Source organism: Scedosporium apiospermum, assembly GCF_000732125.1.
Source record: "Scedosporium apiospermum strain IHEM 14462 chromosome Unknown SEQ_SAPIO_0143, whole genome shotgun sequence".
NCBI classification, from domain to species: domain Eukaryota; kingdom Fungi; phylum Ascomycota; class Sordariomycetes; order Microascales; family Microascaceae; genus Scedosporium; species Scedosporium apiospermum.
Window position 1 is genome coordinate 324847 of NW_015971844.1, and position 12968 is coordinate 337814.

The following is a 12968-nucleotide window of genomic DNA, read 5'->3' on the forward strand; positions in this document are numbered from 1 at the left end:
CTTCACTTCCCGCAATCTACCATGCCGCATCAGACACCAAGAGAATGGCGCAAGGACGGCTTTCTCATATCGACCGATCGCGCTCTCATAGACCTTGACGCAGTCAATGCGGCCTTTGCCGCAGACTTCACGCCCTGGGCCGTCCCGCTCCCCATCGAGACCTTGAAGGCCTCAATAATTAGCTCCTTGTGTTTTGGCCTCTACCGCCTGAACGCCACGGGAGAATCCGACTCCGCAACCGGTAACCCAACCCGCAAACCTCCCCGCAATAATCCCCATGAAAAATAGTGCTTCTCCTTATCTCGACGATGGCGTGCTGAAGAATGGATTTTTACTAATATTTGATATGTCACATACATAATTAGACACATTGGACGGACGGCAGATGATAGGCTTGAGTCGAGTCGTCACGGACTATGTAACTATTGGATATCTCACTGACGTGTATATCTTGGATGAGTTCCGTGGTCAGGGACTGGCCAAGTGGATGATGGCATGCATCTCCGAAACGCTGGACGAGTGGCCGTTCCTGAGGCAATTTATGCTCTTCACAATGGATAGTAGAGCTGCGATGTTGTATAAGAATGCCATGGGCGTTGATGAGTGGAGCACGTCAGGCGGGTTGACATTACTGAAGAAAAAAGGACCAGCTGGCCGGGTATAGCCAAAGATTCAGTGAGGGGAACATCCAATAACACGAGGAAGAAAAAAAAAAATCTATTAAGCTTTGACCGTTTTCCCGTGAGCTCCGCCCGCAGCCTTCCTCAGCTCGATTGCTCGTTTATAAGGCGGCGCCGTAGGTGGTTGGACGGGATCCAGAGATACGTGATCCTCGGGAAGACGATATGACGCATCCGAATCAAACGCAGACAAATCCCCGCACGCCAGGAAAGGAGCAACCCACCTGTTCCCCCGTCTCTCATTCTCCTCCACCTGCTCATCAAATGCTTCTACTTCCACTGCGCCCTCTGGTGAAGGAGAGGACGCCGACACAGGCGCGCTGTCCCACCTTCCCGTGGCAGGATCCTGCATGCTCGAGGAGGCGATAATAGGAAACTGACTCCTCCGCTCGTCTGCTAGCCGTGATAACTTGTGCCCTACACCCAGCGGATCTTCCAGACTAGCTTTGAATCCCGGAGGAGGTCGGAAGTTGACGCACACGATGAACGCCTCTACACTGCTTGCTCTTGAAGAGCGCGGCTTCGCAACGACCACCTTTTCGAAAAAGATTTTCATCTGCGCGTAGAGGAGGTCGACGTTTCGGCCTCTGAAAATCTTGGCCACGAACTTACCGCCCGGTTTTAGCACACATAGGGCAAGGTTAAGGGCGGCGAAGAGTAGCTGAGATTGCACGTAGATGTCGAGGTCGTGCAGACCGGTAACGTCGGGGGCGCCGTCGCTGATGACGAGGTCCACGGGCTGCGCCGCCTGCTGGCTCATGGTCTTGGGATCGTAGTCTGGATCTAGGGCTTTGAGGAGGAGGGGTACCGTTGCGGGGTGAGTAATATCTGCTCGTAATGTGATGATGCCCTGGAGCGGACTCATAGGCTGTAGGTCGATGGACACGATCTTGACATCTCTTCTTGGTTGGGGCTCTTGCGCCGAGGCGCTTTCCGAAACTGGGTCACCTGCGTTTACCAAACCGCCTTCTGATGGGGTTGACTGCTCCTCTGTCAGGAAGAGGTTTAACATCTGTTGACGAAGTTTTGCCTCGCGATCCTGCCAGGCTGCCCTCCCGAACTTCTCGCCCTTGATGAGCACGCGAGAAAGAACTTGCGACCAGCTCCCCGGCGCCGCACAAAGATCCACCACCCTCGTGACATTAGAAAAGAGGTCGAATTCTGTGTAAGATTAGGTTAGGTCTCGAGTGAGCTGGATGAGGCAAGTGGGGGGGGGGGGGGGGGGGGGGCTTGGGAGAAATCTTGCTTCATACCCTCATCTAACTGCAGAAGCTTGAACGCACTTCTTGCGCGCCATCCCTGCTCCTTTGCGAGCCTGTAGTAGGCATCGCGCTTATCCTTAGAGACTTTACCCATTGGTTCGGAGGGCTCTTATACCGATGATGAAGGACCTTAAAAAAAGCTGGAACTAAAAATGGAATTGTGGGGGACATGCATCTAGGAGGATGGTTGCTGAGATTAACGTTTAGATTAATAACGAATTGCCCGTTAATGGAATATGCATCTAACACATTTGATTCACACTCAAAACGTCACTCCTTGCCTCTGGAAATAATATAGGCTCAACTCGACTCTCCAGAGCCTGGAGAGAAGAGACCAAATCAAGGCTAGGACGGCAAAAAGATAGTTACGGAAACTGTGGCAACTTTTTGTGTTGTCTCCTATGATTTTCGCCCCGTTTCGACGAATCGCGACGTCGCCGACCCGACGTTGAGAACTTGTGGTTCACATTTCCTGGTCCTAACAACTCTCGAACCCTGGGTCTTCATGCCGTGCCCAGTGAATTCATGTTTCATCACTACCTCGGCAGTGCCGCCCGACCAAAACACGGCGAGGGCCGAATGGGTAGCTATTAAAGTGTTTAGTTATATGCCGGAAGTCTTCTAGAAGGCCTCGTGCTTGCGTTTCTGTGGTGAAGCCTCGACTTGGGCAATATTATCAACACACGATGCGATTCAAGGTAAATGTGGCTGCTCGCTAGGGGAGGTGTAGTCAGATCTTCAGCCTCAACTTTGGATGCAGACCATCAATTTGATCCCTAATTCCGAAATTCAAATCACCGCGCTGCTGGGTGGAACTAATCCGGAAGACCACCTCACAATACCGGGGCCCAGCACACGGCATCTCGCCTCTTGACTCGTGGCGACAGCCTCCCGTCTGCATCTGCAGGGTTTCCGATTCACCCCACCATCACAAAAGAGCAAACACATCATCTTTCCTAACTTGGATGGAATTGCATACTGTGGCCAGAGAAAAGCGAGAGGTGCCTCCGTAGGAAAGCCTGCGATTGGATCTTCTCTTTCATATCCTTGATCCTCAGGAGCTTATCCGGGATTATTCGAACGTAGCAAGAACAAGAAGCACCACAATATCGGGTAATATCTAAGGCTATTAATTGTAAGGATGTTCATTATAATCGCCCGGAGCTATGGCAAGGTGGACCAGTTCGACTTTTGCCTTTCCATATTAAGGCGAACCCCGAAGCTAGAGTCAGCTCCATATGGGCAGCTCTTCTGGGTTGACCAGCTTTCCTCTCCGTTAAAACCATGGCCCATCCATCCTAGCCAGAGACGGCGTTAAACCTCAAGAACTCGTTCTTCAAAACAGAAAACAAGATACAATGCGACGGTTATTACTCACGTTAGTCGCCCTGACAATGGGCACTGCCAGGGCGCAACTCCTCCCCATGAACCTCCCCTTCCGAATGCTCGAATCGACATTGCCCGAAGGCAACACATCTCCCTCCACACCATTAATAATCCGGCAACAAACGAGAAGATCATGCGGCGCAGACGCGAATAATTGCGACGAAGGCTGCATTCCCCGAGGAGGACAATGCTGCAACGCCGGCGACGGAGGGTGGTGTAACTCGGGGACCTTTTGCCAAAATGGCGGTTGTTGTCCGACGGGACAGGATTGTTCCGGCCCAATATCTTCGTGCCCGGATGGCCACGTTCTCTGTGGGAATAAATGTATGCCTCGGGGGGCGTCGTGCTGTGCGGGCGATAACTACTATTGCGGGGCCGGAACGACTTGTACAGATAGAGGATTATGCGCCGATGGGCGTGGGACTACGGGATGCACGTCGGACGAGACGATATGCGGGATTGGGTGCATACCCTCGGGTCAAATCTGTTGCCAGACATACCATTGTCCGCCGAGCTATGCCTGTGGTCGAACGGAATTTGAGTGTGCGGTGGCGACGATGACGGACGGAGGCAACTTGACAGGTGGGGGGGGTAGCGGCACCTCCGCTCAGTGTGATGGGCCATTCGAGGCATGCGGCACGAGTTGTATGCCGAAGGGCGAGACTTGCTGCGATGGGTTTTATTGTCCGGCTGGGCAGATGTGTGCTCCGGACCAGAAATGTGTTGATCCGAATGACGACGACGATGATAATGAGTCTAACAAGACGAGCACAACGATTGCATCTTCTACGAAACCGAACGAGAACTCGCCGACAGCCACAGGTGGCAGCGAATCGAGGGCAGCTCATCAAATAGAAGCCGGGAGGTTAGGACTAATAACTAGTCTAGCCATCATGTATATTTTAGCGGATTGATTTAAAGGCAGTTTTAGACGTTCAAATAATACGCATCAACAAGGCCCGTTTAAAGCTTCACTATGCCAGTTATTTTCGACGAATCTATCGACTGAGGGATCAAATTGGTGTATGCCGGCCAATTGAGCCGAATCTGGTTTTGCATCGCAGTGTTTATTAAATCGAAAGCCAACGGAGACGAAATCGCCAATCTAATACTGAGAATGCAGTTGGGCCGTTAGCATCGTCATTAGAAATGGCCGCAAAGTCGCAGATGCCAAGAAATGGACTTACACAACCCACCTCCACCCAGCACGTCCCTTAAAGGGCGGAACTCAAGAAGGTCCCCATCGCGATTGAGCACAGGCATATGTCTGGGAGTGGAGATTTGCCATCCTTGAACCTCAGGATGACACCGAGACCTTGGAACACAACACACACAAGAGATGCTACTACTCGCGTCTCCTTGAAGAGCAGAAGCGTGCCGAGCGTTGCATCTATATACGGCACAATCATTGTCGATTCGACATCCGGAGCTCGGTCAAGTTGGTATGCATAGAACGCAGGCGTGTAGCGACCATGGGTGAAGCGGCTGAAGGCGCCGAGATACGTGACTGATACGGTGATGGCGAGAGCGATTTTGCTAAGCATTTTGAATATCATGAAGTCATCAAACTTGGGAGAATAAAGGAGAATGTTTCCCACTACCTCCTTTTTTGCCCTTGATGATCCCAATACAACCATCTTCGTCCCTACATCCATCTGTCCCGGTCCAATTCGTTCATTCGTTCAATCGCAAATATGTGATTAGTCATCTCGATACCCGATAGGAAAGTCCAACCCAAGTCTAGAACAACTTTAATTCTACGAGGGGCACTAGACATCTGTCGATTTCATTTATTTCGTCTCGTCATATCATTTCCGCCCGAATCCGAGCTTGTTTTACGACCAAGAACTGGAAAGCATGTTCTTCACATCGGGGGTCATGTATGAACCCCTCTCCTCCACCCTAGCAGAAACGTGACGATACACCCTTGCCTTTTTTTTTTTTTTTTTCCACCCATGGAGAGTCGTAAAGTGGGAGGGTATTACCCCTCCACGATAACCGTCTCTTCAACGCCACCCTCGACGAACCCTCGCCCCCGAACCGGCCAACTAAATGTCCTTGTCGCCGCGACAGGGTCTAGAGAGACGTCATGGGCTGAGGCCGTCATCGTACGCCTCTCCAAGAACCAACATATCCGAATGCGCGCCGTCCTCGACGATGTCACGGCAAGAATATCTCAGACGGTGGCGGTAATGCCCAACCATGGCACCACAGACCGAGCGTCATACTCTCGAATAAATGACAACAACCCGACCGAGCGAGCCGGTAGCCCGTTCGAGTCGAACGATTGCAATGCCTCCGAGTTGATCGAGTGGGCGGACCTCCTCGTTCTCGCACCTCTAAGCGCCGATGGGATCGCCAAAATGCTCGCAGGCATCACGGATAATACAGTCATTCTCGAAGTTTTGCGGGGTTGGGATATGTCGAAGAAGATTATACTGGCGCCCGGTATGAGCAGACATTGCTGGGAAAACCCAATTACGAAGAGACATCTCGACAAGATCCAGCGGAAGTGGAAATGTGTACGGATCATGCCGCCCATCATATGGCACTTTGAGGGCCCTAGCCGATGTGGTGTGAATTGGGAAGGTTTCAACGACGTGGTCAATACAATTGCAAATCAGGCCGAACTCTTGACTATCGGGAACGACCTCGAGGACATGCCGCGAGCCCCCAACGAATTGCTCGGCGCCAAAAAGACGACCGTTCGGCTACCACCGGAGCTGTGGATCATGATACTAGAACAGACAAGAGACTGGGAACTTGCGCAGGCGTTGGGAATTAAGACGTCGCTCCCGATGCCGCTTTCCTGGAGTAGTCGTGCAGTTCCGGACCCGGCGACCGACGACCCCATAAAGATATACGAGCGGGAGCTGGAGTGGACTGTACTCAAGGCCAATACGAAGGAGATTTGCAACAAACTAGCGCAGGCGCCGCCTCGTTTTACGTATCTCTCAGCCCTCATAGTCAAGCTCATCATTCGATTCGCCCTCGTTGATGTGCTATCCTACCTCGAACAGAACAAACCGGAATTATTCATGGTGGGGTTCGACGGCACGATTCTGCCGTACACGGCGTCCGTATATTATCCCCAAATAGCCGTCCTAGATTACTGGCGAGACAGCAACTGGTTCAAGAGGAACCGGGCTTACACACACGAGGCAATAGACGGCGCCTCAAGCAACGGCCATATCGAAGTCCTAGACTGGTGGCTGCGCGATGCCGATCTACCACTAAAATACTCAGAGGCCGCGCTCGAGCAAGCAAGCGGCAACAATTACCTCGCCGTATTAGAATGGTGGCGTCTAGCAGCCACCATCGACGAGAGGGTCGTCCTCCGCCCCGGACGATCCATCCAATACGCCACGCAAAACGGCCGACTAGAGGTCCTCCGGTGGTGGCACACGTCCGGCATCCCCGTGTGCGCCTCGGACAGCGTACCCACCATCGCCAGCCGCTGGGGCCACGTCGAGATCCTGGAACTCTGGCGTCAGCTTAAAGGCGACGAGAAGATTGTCAGCGAGGAGGACGCGCTCGTGCAGGCGACGATACACCAGTACATTGATGTTCTCGAGTGGTGGAAGCAGTTTGCGCACGGGAAGCTGCCCGGTATGCATGGGAGGAGCTTCAAGGTCGAGTATCGGACGTGTAATATTGAGGAGGCGCTTGAGGATAGTATGGGGAAGGATAAGGAGAGGGTGAGGCAGTGGTGGGTTAATAATGGGTTGAACCTTGGGTTGAGGAATATGGAATGGATCTTGACAAGGTCGCTTTAAGGGGAGGCGATCGGAGAAAGGGCCTTTTTCACCTGTTTACATGGCACATGGAACACCACACACAGAAATCATCAGCATAGCATGTCAAAGGGACATGCAAAAACCACACGCAGAATTCATATCATCAGCATAGTATGTCAACAGGACAATGGAGTATGGAGCGGATATCTCTCTATGAACATGGGATGGCATTCAATCATTAGACGGGAACTCTTGGATGGGTCATTAGCGCAGAATGAATACACTTGGATATCCGCACCCCTTGATCTTGATGCCTGCCTACCTGAAAAGGTTCGACTCGACAGTCGTCTCGGTTCCTCGGGTGCAGACCTAGTTTCATGATACTGCGGACCTGGGCCAATATGAGCCGCAGAACAGTGAATGGCCCGAGTAGTCGCGTGAGTGCGAGGGGGTTCGAGTTTTCACTTGGGACATGATCATTTTATGGAGTTTATACCAGATCTTGCATCAAATGTCATTTGGTTATGAGGGTTTTCATCTTTAGCGCGGAGAAAATATTCGCTCGCCAAGGCACCGAGGTGGCTCGTCCAAGAAACCACCCACAGGGCGCATACGAAGTAGGAGGTCGAGTTCCCGAATCGTCTGGAGAGAGCATTTGAACACCCCACCCTGCGCAGAAGACCCCCAACTGCTTTCATATCAAACGCCCGAAGAAGGTGTCTTCATATATCAAAGCTCCCGTCCATCATCTCCTAACCCGGCACGCACGCACTCAGGATGGGATGACCGAGCGATGTCCGTTCAAAGCAAGTCCAGACGGCATCTAATCCGGGTCCTCACCTCCTCTTCTGCCGCCCCTGTCCCCACACACGAAACTCTATATTCATCCCCAACTGGCAATACTTGCAAGCCAAGGTCTACACGGAGCGAGCATCGTCGGTCCAAGCGGTCACTCCGCATAAACAAGACCCCCTCCTCCTGTCTGCAGGTCTTCCTTCGATCCCCTCAACAAGGGTGGGCCCACCGCCGCGAGCTCACCGCAAAACCACAAAACCTGTCTTCTTCCTCACTTGGGGTCTGATGCAGGTCAAATCTATCGGTGACGCAAGAAACAATGTCAAGAAAGGAAGCGGTAAGAAAGGGTGGAGAGGGAAAGGGAGGGGGCGAGAAACAGGGGATCGAAGCGCTCGGTGCTTCTGTGCATCCACACTACGGCCTCTGGGCTGGGGAAGATGGATGGGGGTATGTGCGTGCGCTAGAAGCTATTTCGAACTAAGTTATACGACGGGATGTCTCTGTCCCAATGGGCCTTGCTTCCCTCTTTCTCGTGTACAAAATAATGCTCTTGCTAGCTGGCTATTAGCATCATGATAGCGCTGGTTCAAGCGTAGGGCGAACGACAATTGTTCGCTAAAGTTCGGCTTGGTATGTAGGAACACCAGCTCGCCTCTCTCCCATACAGGTAAATTAGGTGCACCAATTCGAGAGAGCAACTGGACTCATAAATTTCTCTTGACCATCGTGCCCCCTTCGTACTTCGCAGGCAATGAGCATCTTGGACGGTTGGAGTGACACTGATCTCGACTCGATGCAGGAAGGCGGGGAGGTTGTCACTTTCCCTTGTCAAGGCGGGGGTTCCTGCTTCTTCCTGGAAAGTCTGGAGGACAGTATGGAAACACTGGGTACTTTACCGGCCTCCCGCTCTGTGACTGCATTCCTTCCTGGACCAATCGAGGGCTGCAGGAGCAATAAAGTATCCGTTGCCTTTGTACCTCGACGGATTCAGTACTCATCAATCGTCTTGTACTTCATCCTTCGTCGTTGAAATCAAATTTTAGTCCGACTCCCTGACAAACGGGTTGAGGTCAACAAGATACGCTCCTCCGAAGTAGAGTTCAATGCCTGGCTACTTTGTACTTTGAACTCTCGTCCCGCGGCCGTTGTTTGTAAGACCGGCCCAAGATAAAATCACAGTAACTTTTCACGCCGTGACAACCCGGGATTGATGATCTCATTGCGCCCTCACAGGTCTGCCAAGTCGACTGTTCCCTCAATGTTGTGGATGAGGACGGTGAGTCGATACGCTACTTCGTACAACTAATGCCTCGCCCTGGCAGTAGTGTGATCCGGTGCAGCTCTTCTCTGCCCATCCTCACATAACCTCGGGCGGCCGCGTTCAAAGTTTGCTTTTCCCCCGATTTCTCGAAGGGATCGCTCGGCAAATCTAGGGATGCTGGGCTGTCCTGCGCTATCATCAACCTTCTTTTTCTGATTAGTGTAGGCGCTAAGAAAAGGATCTGGTCTTGGTTAGCTGGTCTGAGAGGATGGACTTGCCGATCTCTGGGATCCGATGGAAAACAGTTTATCCTCCAAGTACGCTAGAGAAAATCATATTTTCTCCAAATTTCCCCTTTCACCGCAAATGTGTTAGTTGGTGATAGCGCCCACCGTAAGATCCACTAGTGCTGCCACAACCTCGAGGTTGACCCCTCCAGAGAGCTTCCCAAACTGTCCCAACGAGAGGACCGGGAGGCGTTTACCTCCGCGCCGTCCTGCCTGGTCCTCCCCCCTTTTTAAGCACGTCAAGCACTGCATCCATCGGTGAAGTGCAGAAGATGCGTGGAAAAGGCAAGCTCCGTGGAGAAGACAAGGTGCTTCTTGCTTTTTACTTTCGTTAACCTCTCCCCGGGAACTTGCATCATGTGGAAATTTGAATACTAAACAATGTACGAAGTGCCAAATGAGCATCCCAGCGTACTTCGGAGGCTGATATGGGGTAATTACTGCCATGCTCCGTCGTACACTGCTCCGTACGCCATGGCAGACTAGTCCGAAGAAGTCCAGCCTGATGAGCATCCATGTCGCAAATTTGATCAGCGCTGAGCTAGGAGGCTCACGGCCTTATTTCGACGATTGTCCATTGCAACATCCGAGCTATTACGAATGGACGAGGTAGTATGTAGTGTTGCGAAGTAGCATACTTGTTTGCTACAGTGGAAAGGGCTAATTCTCGATCTTAGTGTACTTTGTACTGTGGTAGGCTGGAAATCCGAAGATCTGGATTGCTACCCCCTTGTCATTCTGGGGGACACTAACGTCCGCTTCCTGAGGGCTGGGACGCAAATATTGGTTGACAGCAGCCGACACGGGATGCCTATTGGACAGCCTCACAACTTGACAGGACGAAGATCCCGGCTCAATTCCTTTATCATGATCGCCGTGCAACGACACTATCGAATGCTCGACATCATCGTGTTCGCAGCGGCCTAGGGAGAAATTTCCAGGCTGGGCATACAATCAGCCGAACAGAATCGGCCCTTAACACTCGGGTCGGGGAGAAAAGACTTTTTTTTCCCTCTTTTCCTCGCTTTGAAGGCAAGTACTTTGTACGAGGTGTCAAGTGATGCGTGGCGTGGGGGACCGACATTTGTTCCCGGAGAATGAAACGTCCGAAGACAATGGAAACATCGGCTGCAAGTTTTAACTCCACACGCAGAATGCACTGTAAAATAGAATATGTGTGCGCGTGCGTGCGTTTACGTTTGGGTGTGGTGTGTGTGTGAAGGAATGCTCTGCTCTTTGTCAAACAAAACAACATTGCCGAGCCGTGCTTGCACCGCATTTTTGACAAGAACCACTGCTCTTCCAACCTCGAACACAACCACAACCGAGTTTGGACACTGGGACAGTCACGGCAAGGAGGGTGGGCACGGACGCCCTTTGGAGGGAACATTGATCAATTCGCATCAATGCTCGCACTGGCGTTAACCCGCTCCACGCAAAGAGCCTAAACTTGACGACACTTCGAGGTGGGTTCAGTCGGGAGAGCGTCTGAGACCTACCAAGTAGTGCTGGGATATCATGCCTTCTACCCGGTGCACTACACGACATTTACGTTTTTGCTGTGCGTGCGGCTGCAGGTGTTGAGTCCGTAAGCATATTGTAACGTCCGAGGGTAGTTTATTGAGTGCGATGTGATTCCTCATGTATAGCCTTGCCGTTTAAACCTGAACACTGCAAAAGTAGCAATGGATTATCAACACGCTCGCACGGGGTCTCCGCCTCCCATTTCTGCTGTTCCGCATTCGCCTGGCATTGCAAGCTCAACGTTGCAGTGGAGATGTCGATCCCCTGTCCTCCTAAATTTGGAGGCTGGTGGAATTGATCTTCTTTTTTTCGCTGCACTGCTACGTGTGCGGCGAACCATGCGTTGGAGAAATGTGGTTGAGAATTTACTTCGTACTTCGTACGCTAATACAGCACACCAACCGCGGGAGAGTGCGGAGTTGTTACCGGGTTCTGGCTTGCCGTGTCGAGAAGAATTCCAGGTCCCAACGGATGGAGCCTATCAAGAAGCTCGAATTTGATTCTTTCTCCTTCGTGCTTCGTACTTCGTAAGTAGGAAGGGTGCGAGCGGACATGGGTCTTAGGGCAAAAGGTTGTCCAAACCCGACAAAGTAAGGGATGGAGTAATTCTATGTTCATGCAATGAATGCGTCAATCAAATACGTTTCGAAGGCTTGTCCTTGGCTGTGTGGACAATGGGCATGTTCACCTTTTTCGTGGACCTGCGTCCTGTCCTGCGAAGCAGAGGGTCTCAAGACTTCCGTTTTGAGACCATCTTGCAAAAATGCGGCTAGTCTGACTTCATAGCTGCAGATAACTAGGCCGTCTTCATCAGATTGATATTTGGATTCAGTACCTACCACTGTCTTGTGACGGCCGGTTTGACATTGCCTGGCCCCAGTTAAGGTATTACGGAGGAGGTCCGTGATGCGGGACGGTTTGCTCTGGAGATTAAAAGTTCCTGCAAGATAATATCATGGGTTGGCTCTTTTCCGTCTGTGTTGCCATTGTTAATGGATTGATGGGTTGGAAGAGCCTGTCGAGCCGATGGAAACATCAGGCGCCCCTACAAAGTACGTTCTGGCATTCCAAGCTGGCAATTATTCTGGTTATTCAATTTCTGATATATTTCGTTAGCAACTGCATCTCGAGTCGACCGATCATCCTCTCCATCACAATCTGTTGATCAATTCATTGATCAATTGATTGATTGATTGATTGATTGATTGATTGATTGATACTTCATTCGAGGTGGGTGCCCGCGGACGCCATGTGGCTGTGTAGCATTCCAGTGAGTGACCTCCACAGTGAAAGAAGAAGAAAAAGGAGAGAAGAAGAAATACTCCCCTAGCGGAGGTGCCGTAATGAAGTCCCGTCTCATTGTAAGTGGACATCAATGATTCCTTCCCTCGCCAAGTCAAGGCGAGATCGTAATCTACTTTGTATGCTACGAAGTAGATATAAAATAACACCTCCTTTTCCGTGATGGACATGAGTCGTATCTGATAAGTGGAAATATCACACTCGTACCTCAGAATGTCATTTCTCTGAGCATGAGCGAGTCCCAATCCTTCGTATATTATTAGCCTTCCCTAGTACGGCGACTAGTAAATTGCCAAACTGGGGAAGAGCAAGGAGGCCACATGGGATTGTGTAATTAAAGGTGAGATGGTCCGGACTACAATCTGCCTCGTGCACTCGATCCTGGGAGATGTTTGGTGGGCGTGGATGGGTTGTCTGGCCAGAAACATCAACGGGCATCCCGCGAAGCCGTATGGCATTGTGCGTGTGAGGATAGCAGGATGGTAGCTGCGCTGGTTAAAGAATTGGTAAAAGGCAAAGACCAAACTGAAGATCGAGCTCGGAATGATGAGGCTCCAGGACGAAGTATGCGAATGATCCAAGTTTTGACGAGGCGGGCTTCGCCTGCATGATAGAGGCAAGGCGTGGTGCTGGTTGTCTCAATTCTTCATCTTCGTAGTCACTCATAGGCCAAGGGCCAAGCATGGACCAGCAAGTACGAACGACTCACGCAATTCCTGCATGAAATGCCTCTG

General features: G+C 51.4%; 1 protein-coding gene and 3 pseudogenes across 1 annotated transcript; 2 read left to right on the forward strand and 2 right to left on the reverse strand.

Annotated features, from left to right (window-relative positions):
• Positions 1 to 21: 21 nt before the first annotated feature.
• On the forward strand, positions 22 to 288 carry SAPIO_CDS9388 (annotated as a pseudogene; the record flags this gene model as incomplete).
• Positions 289 to 720: 432 nt separating this feature from the next.
• Positions 721 to 2036, reverse strand: SAPIO_CDS9389 (putative tRNA (cytidine(32)/guanosine(34)-2'-O)-methyltransferase; the record flags this gene model as incomplete). The annotated part of the gene is made up of 2 exons (XM_016790806.1): positions 721 to 1841; positions 1934 to 2036. The coding sequence occupies 2 exons, from the start codon at positions 2034 to 2036 to the stop codon at positions 721 to 723; spliced, it is 1224 nt and encodes a 407-aa protein (XP_016639316.1).
• A 2506-nt stretch (positions 2037 to 4542) lies between these two features.
• Positions 4543 to 4872, reverse strand: SAPIO_CDS9390 (annotated as a pseudogene; the record flags this gene model as incomplete).
• Positions 4873 to 5466: 594 nt separating this feature from the next.
• SAPIO_CDS9391 lies at positions 5467 to 7104 on the forward strand (annotated as a pseudogene; the record flags this gene model as incomplete).
• Positions 7105 to 12968: the final 5864 nt, after the last annotated feature.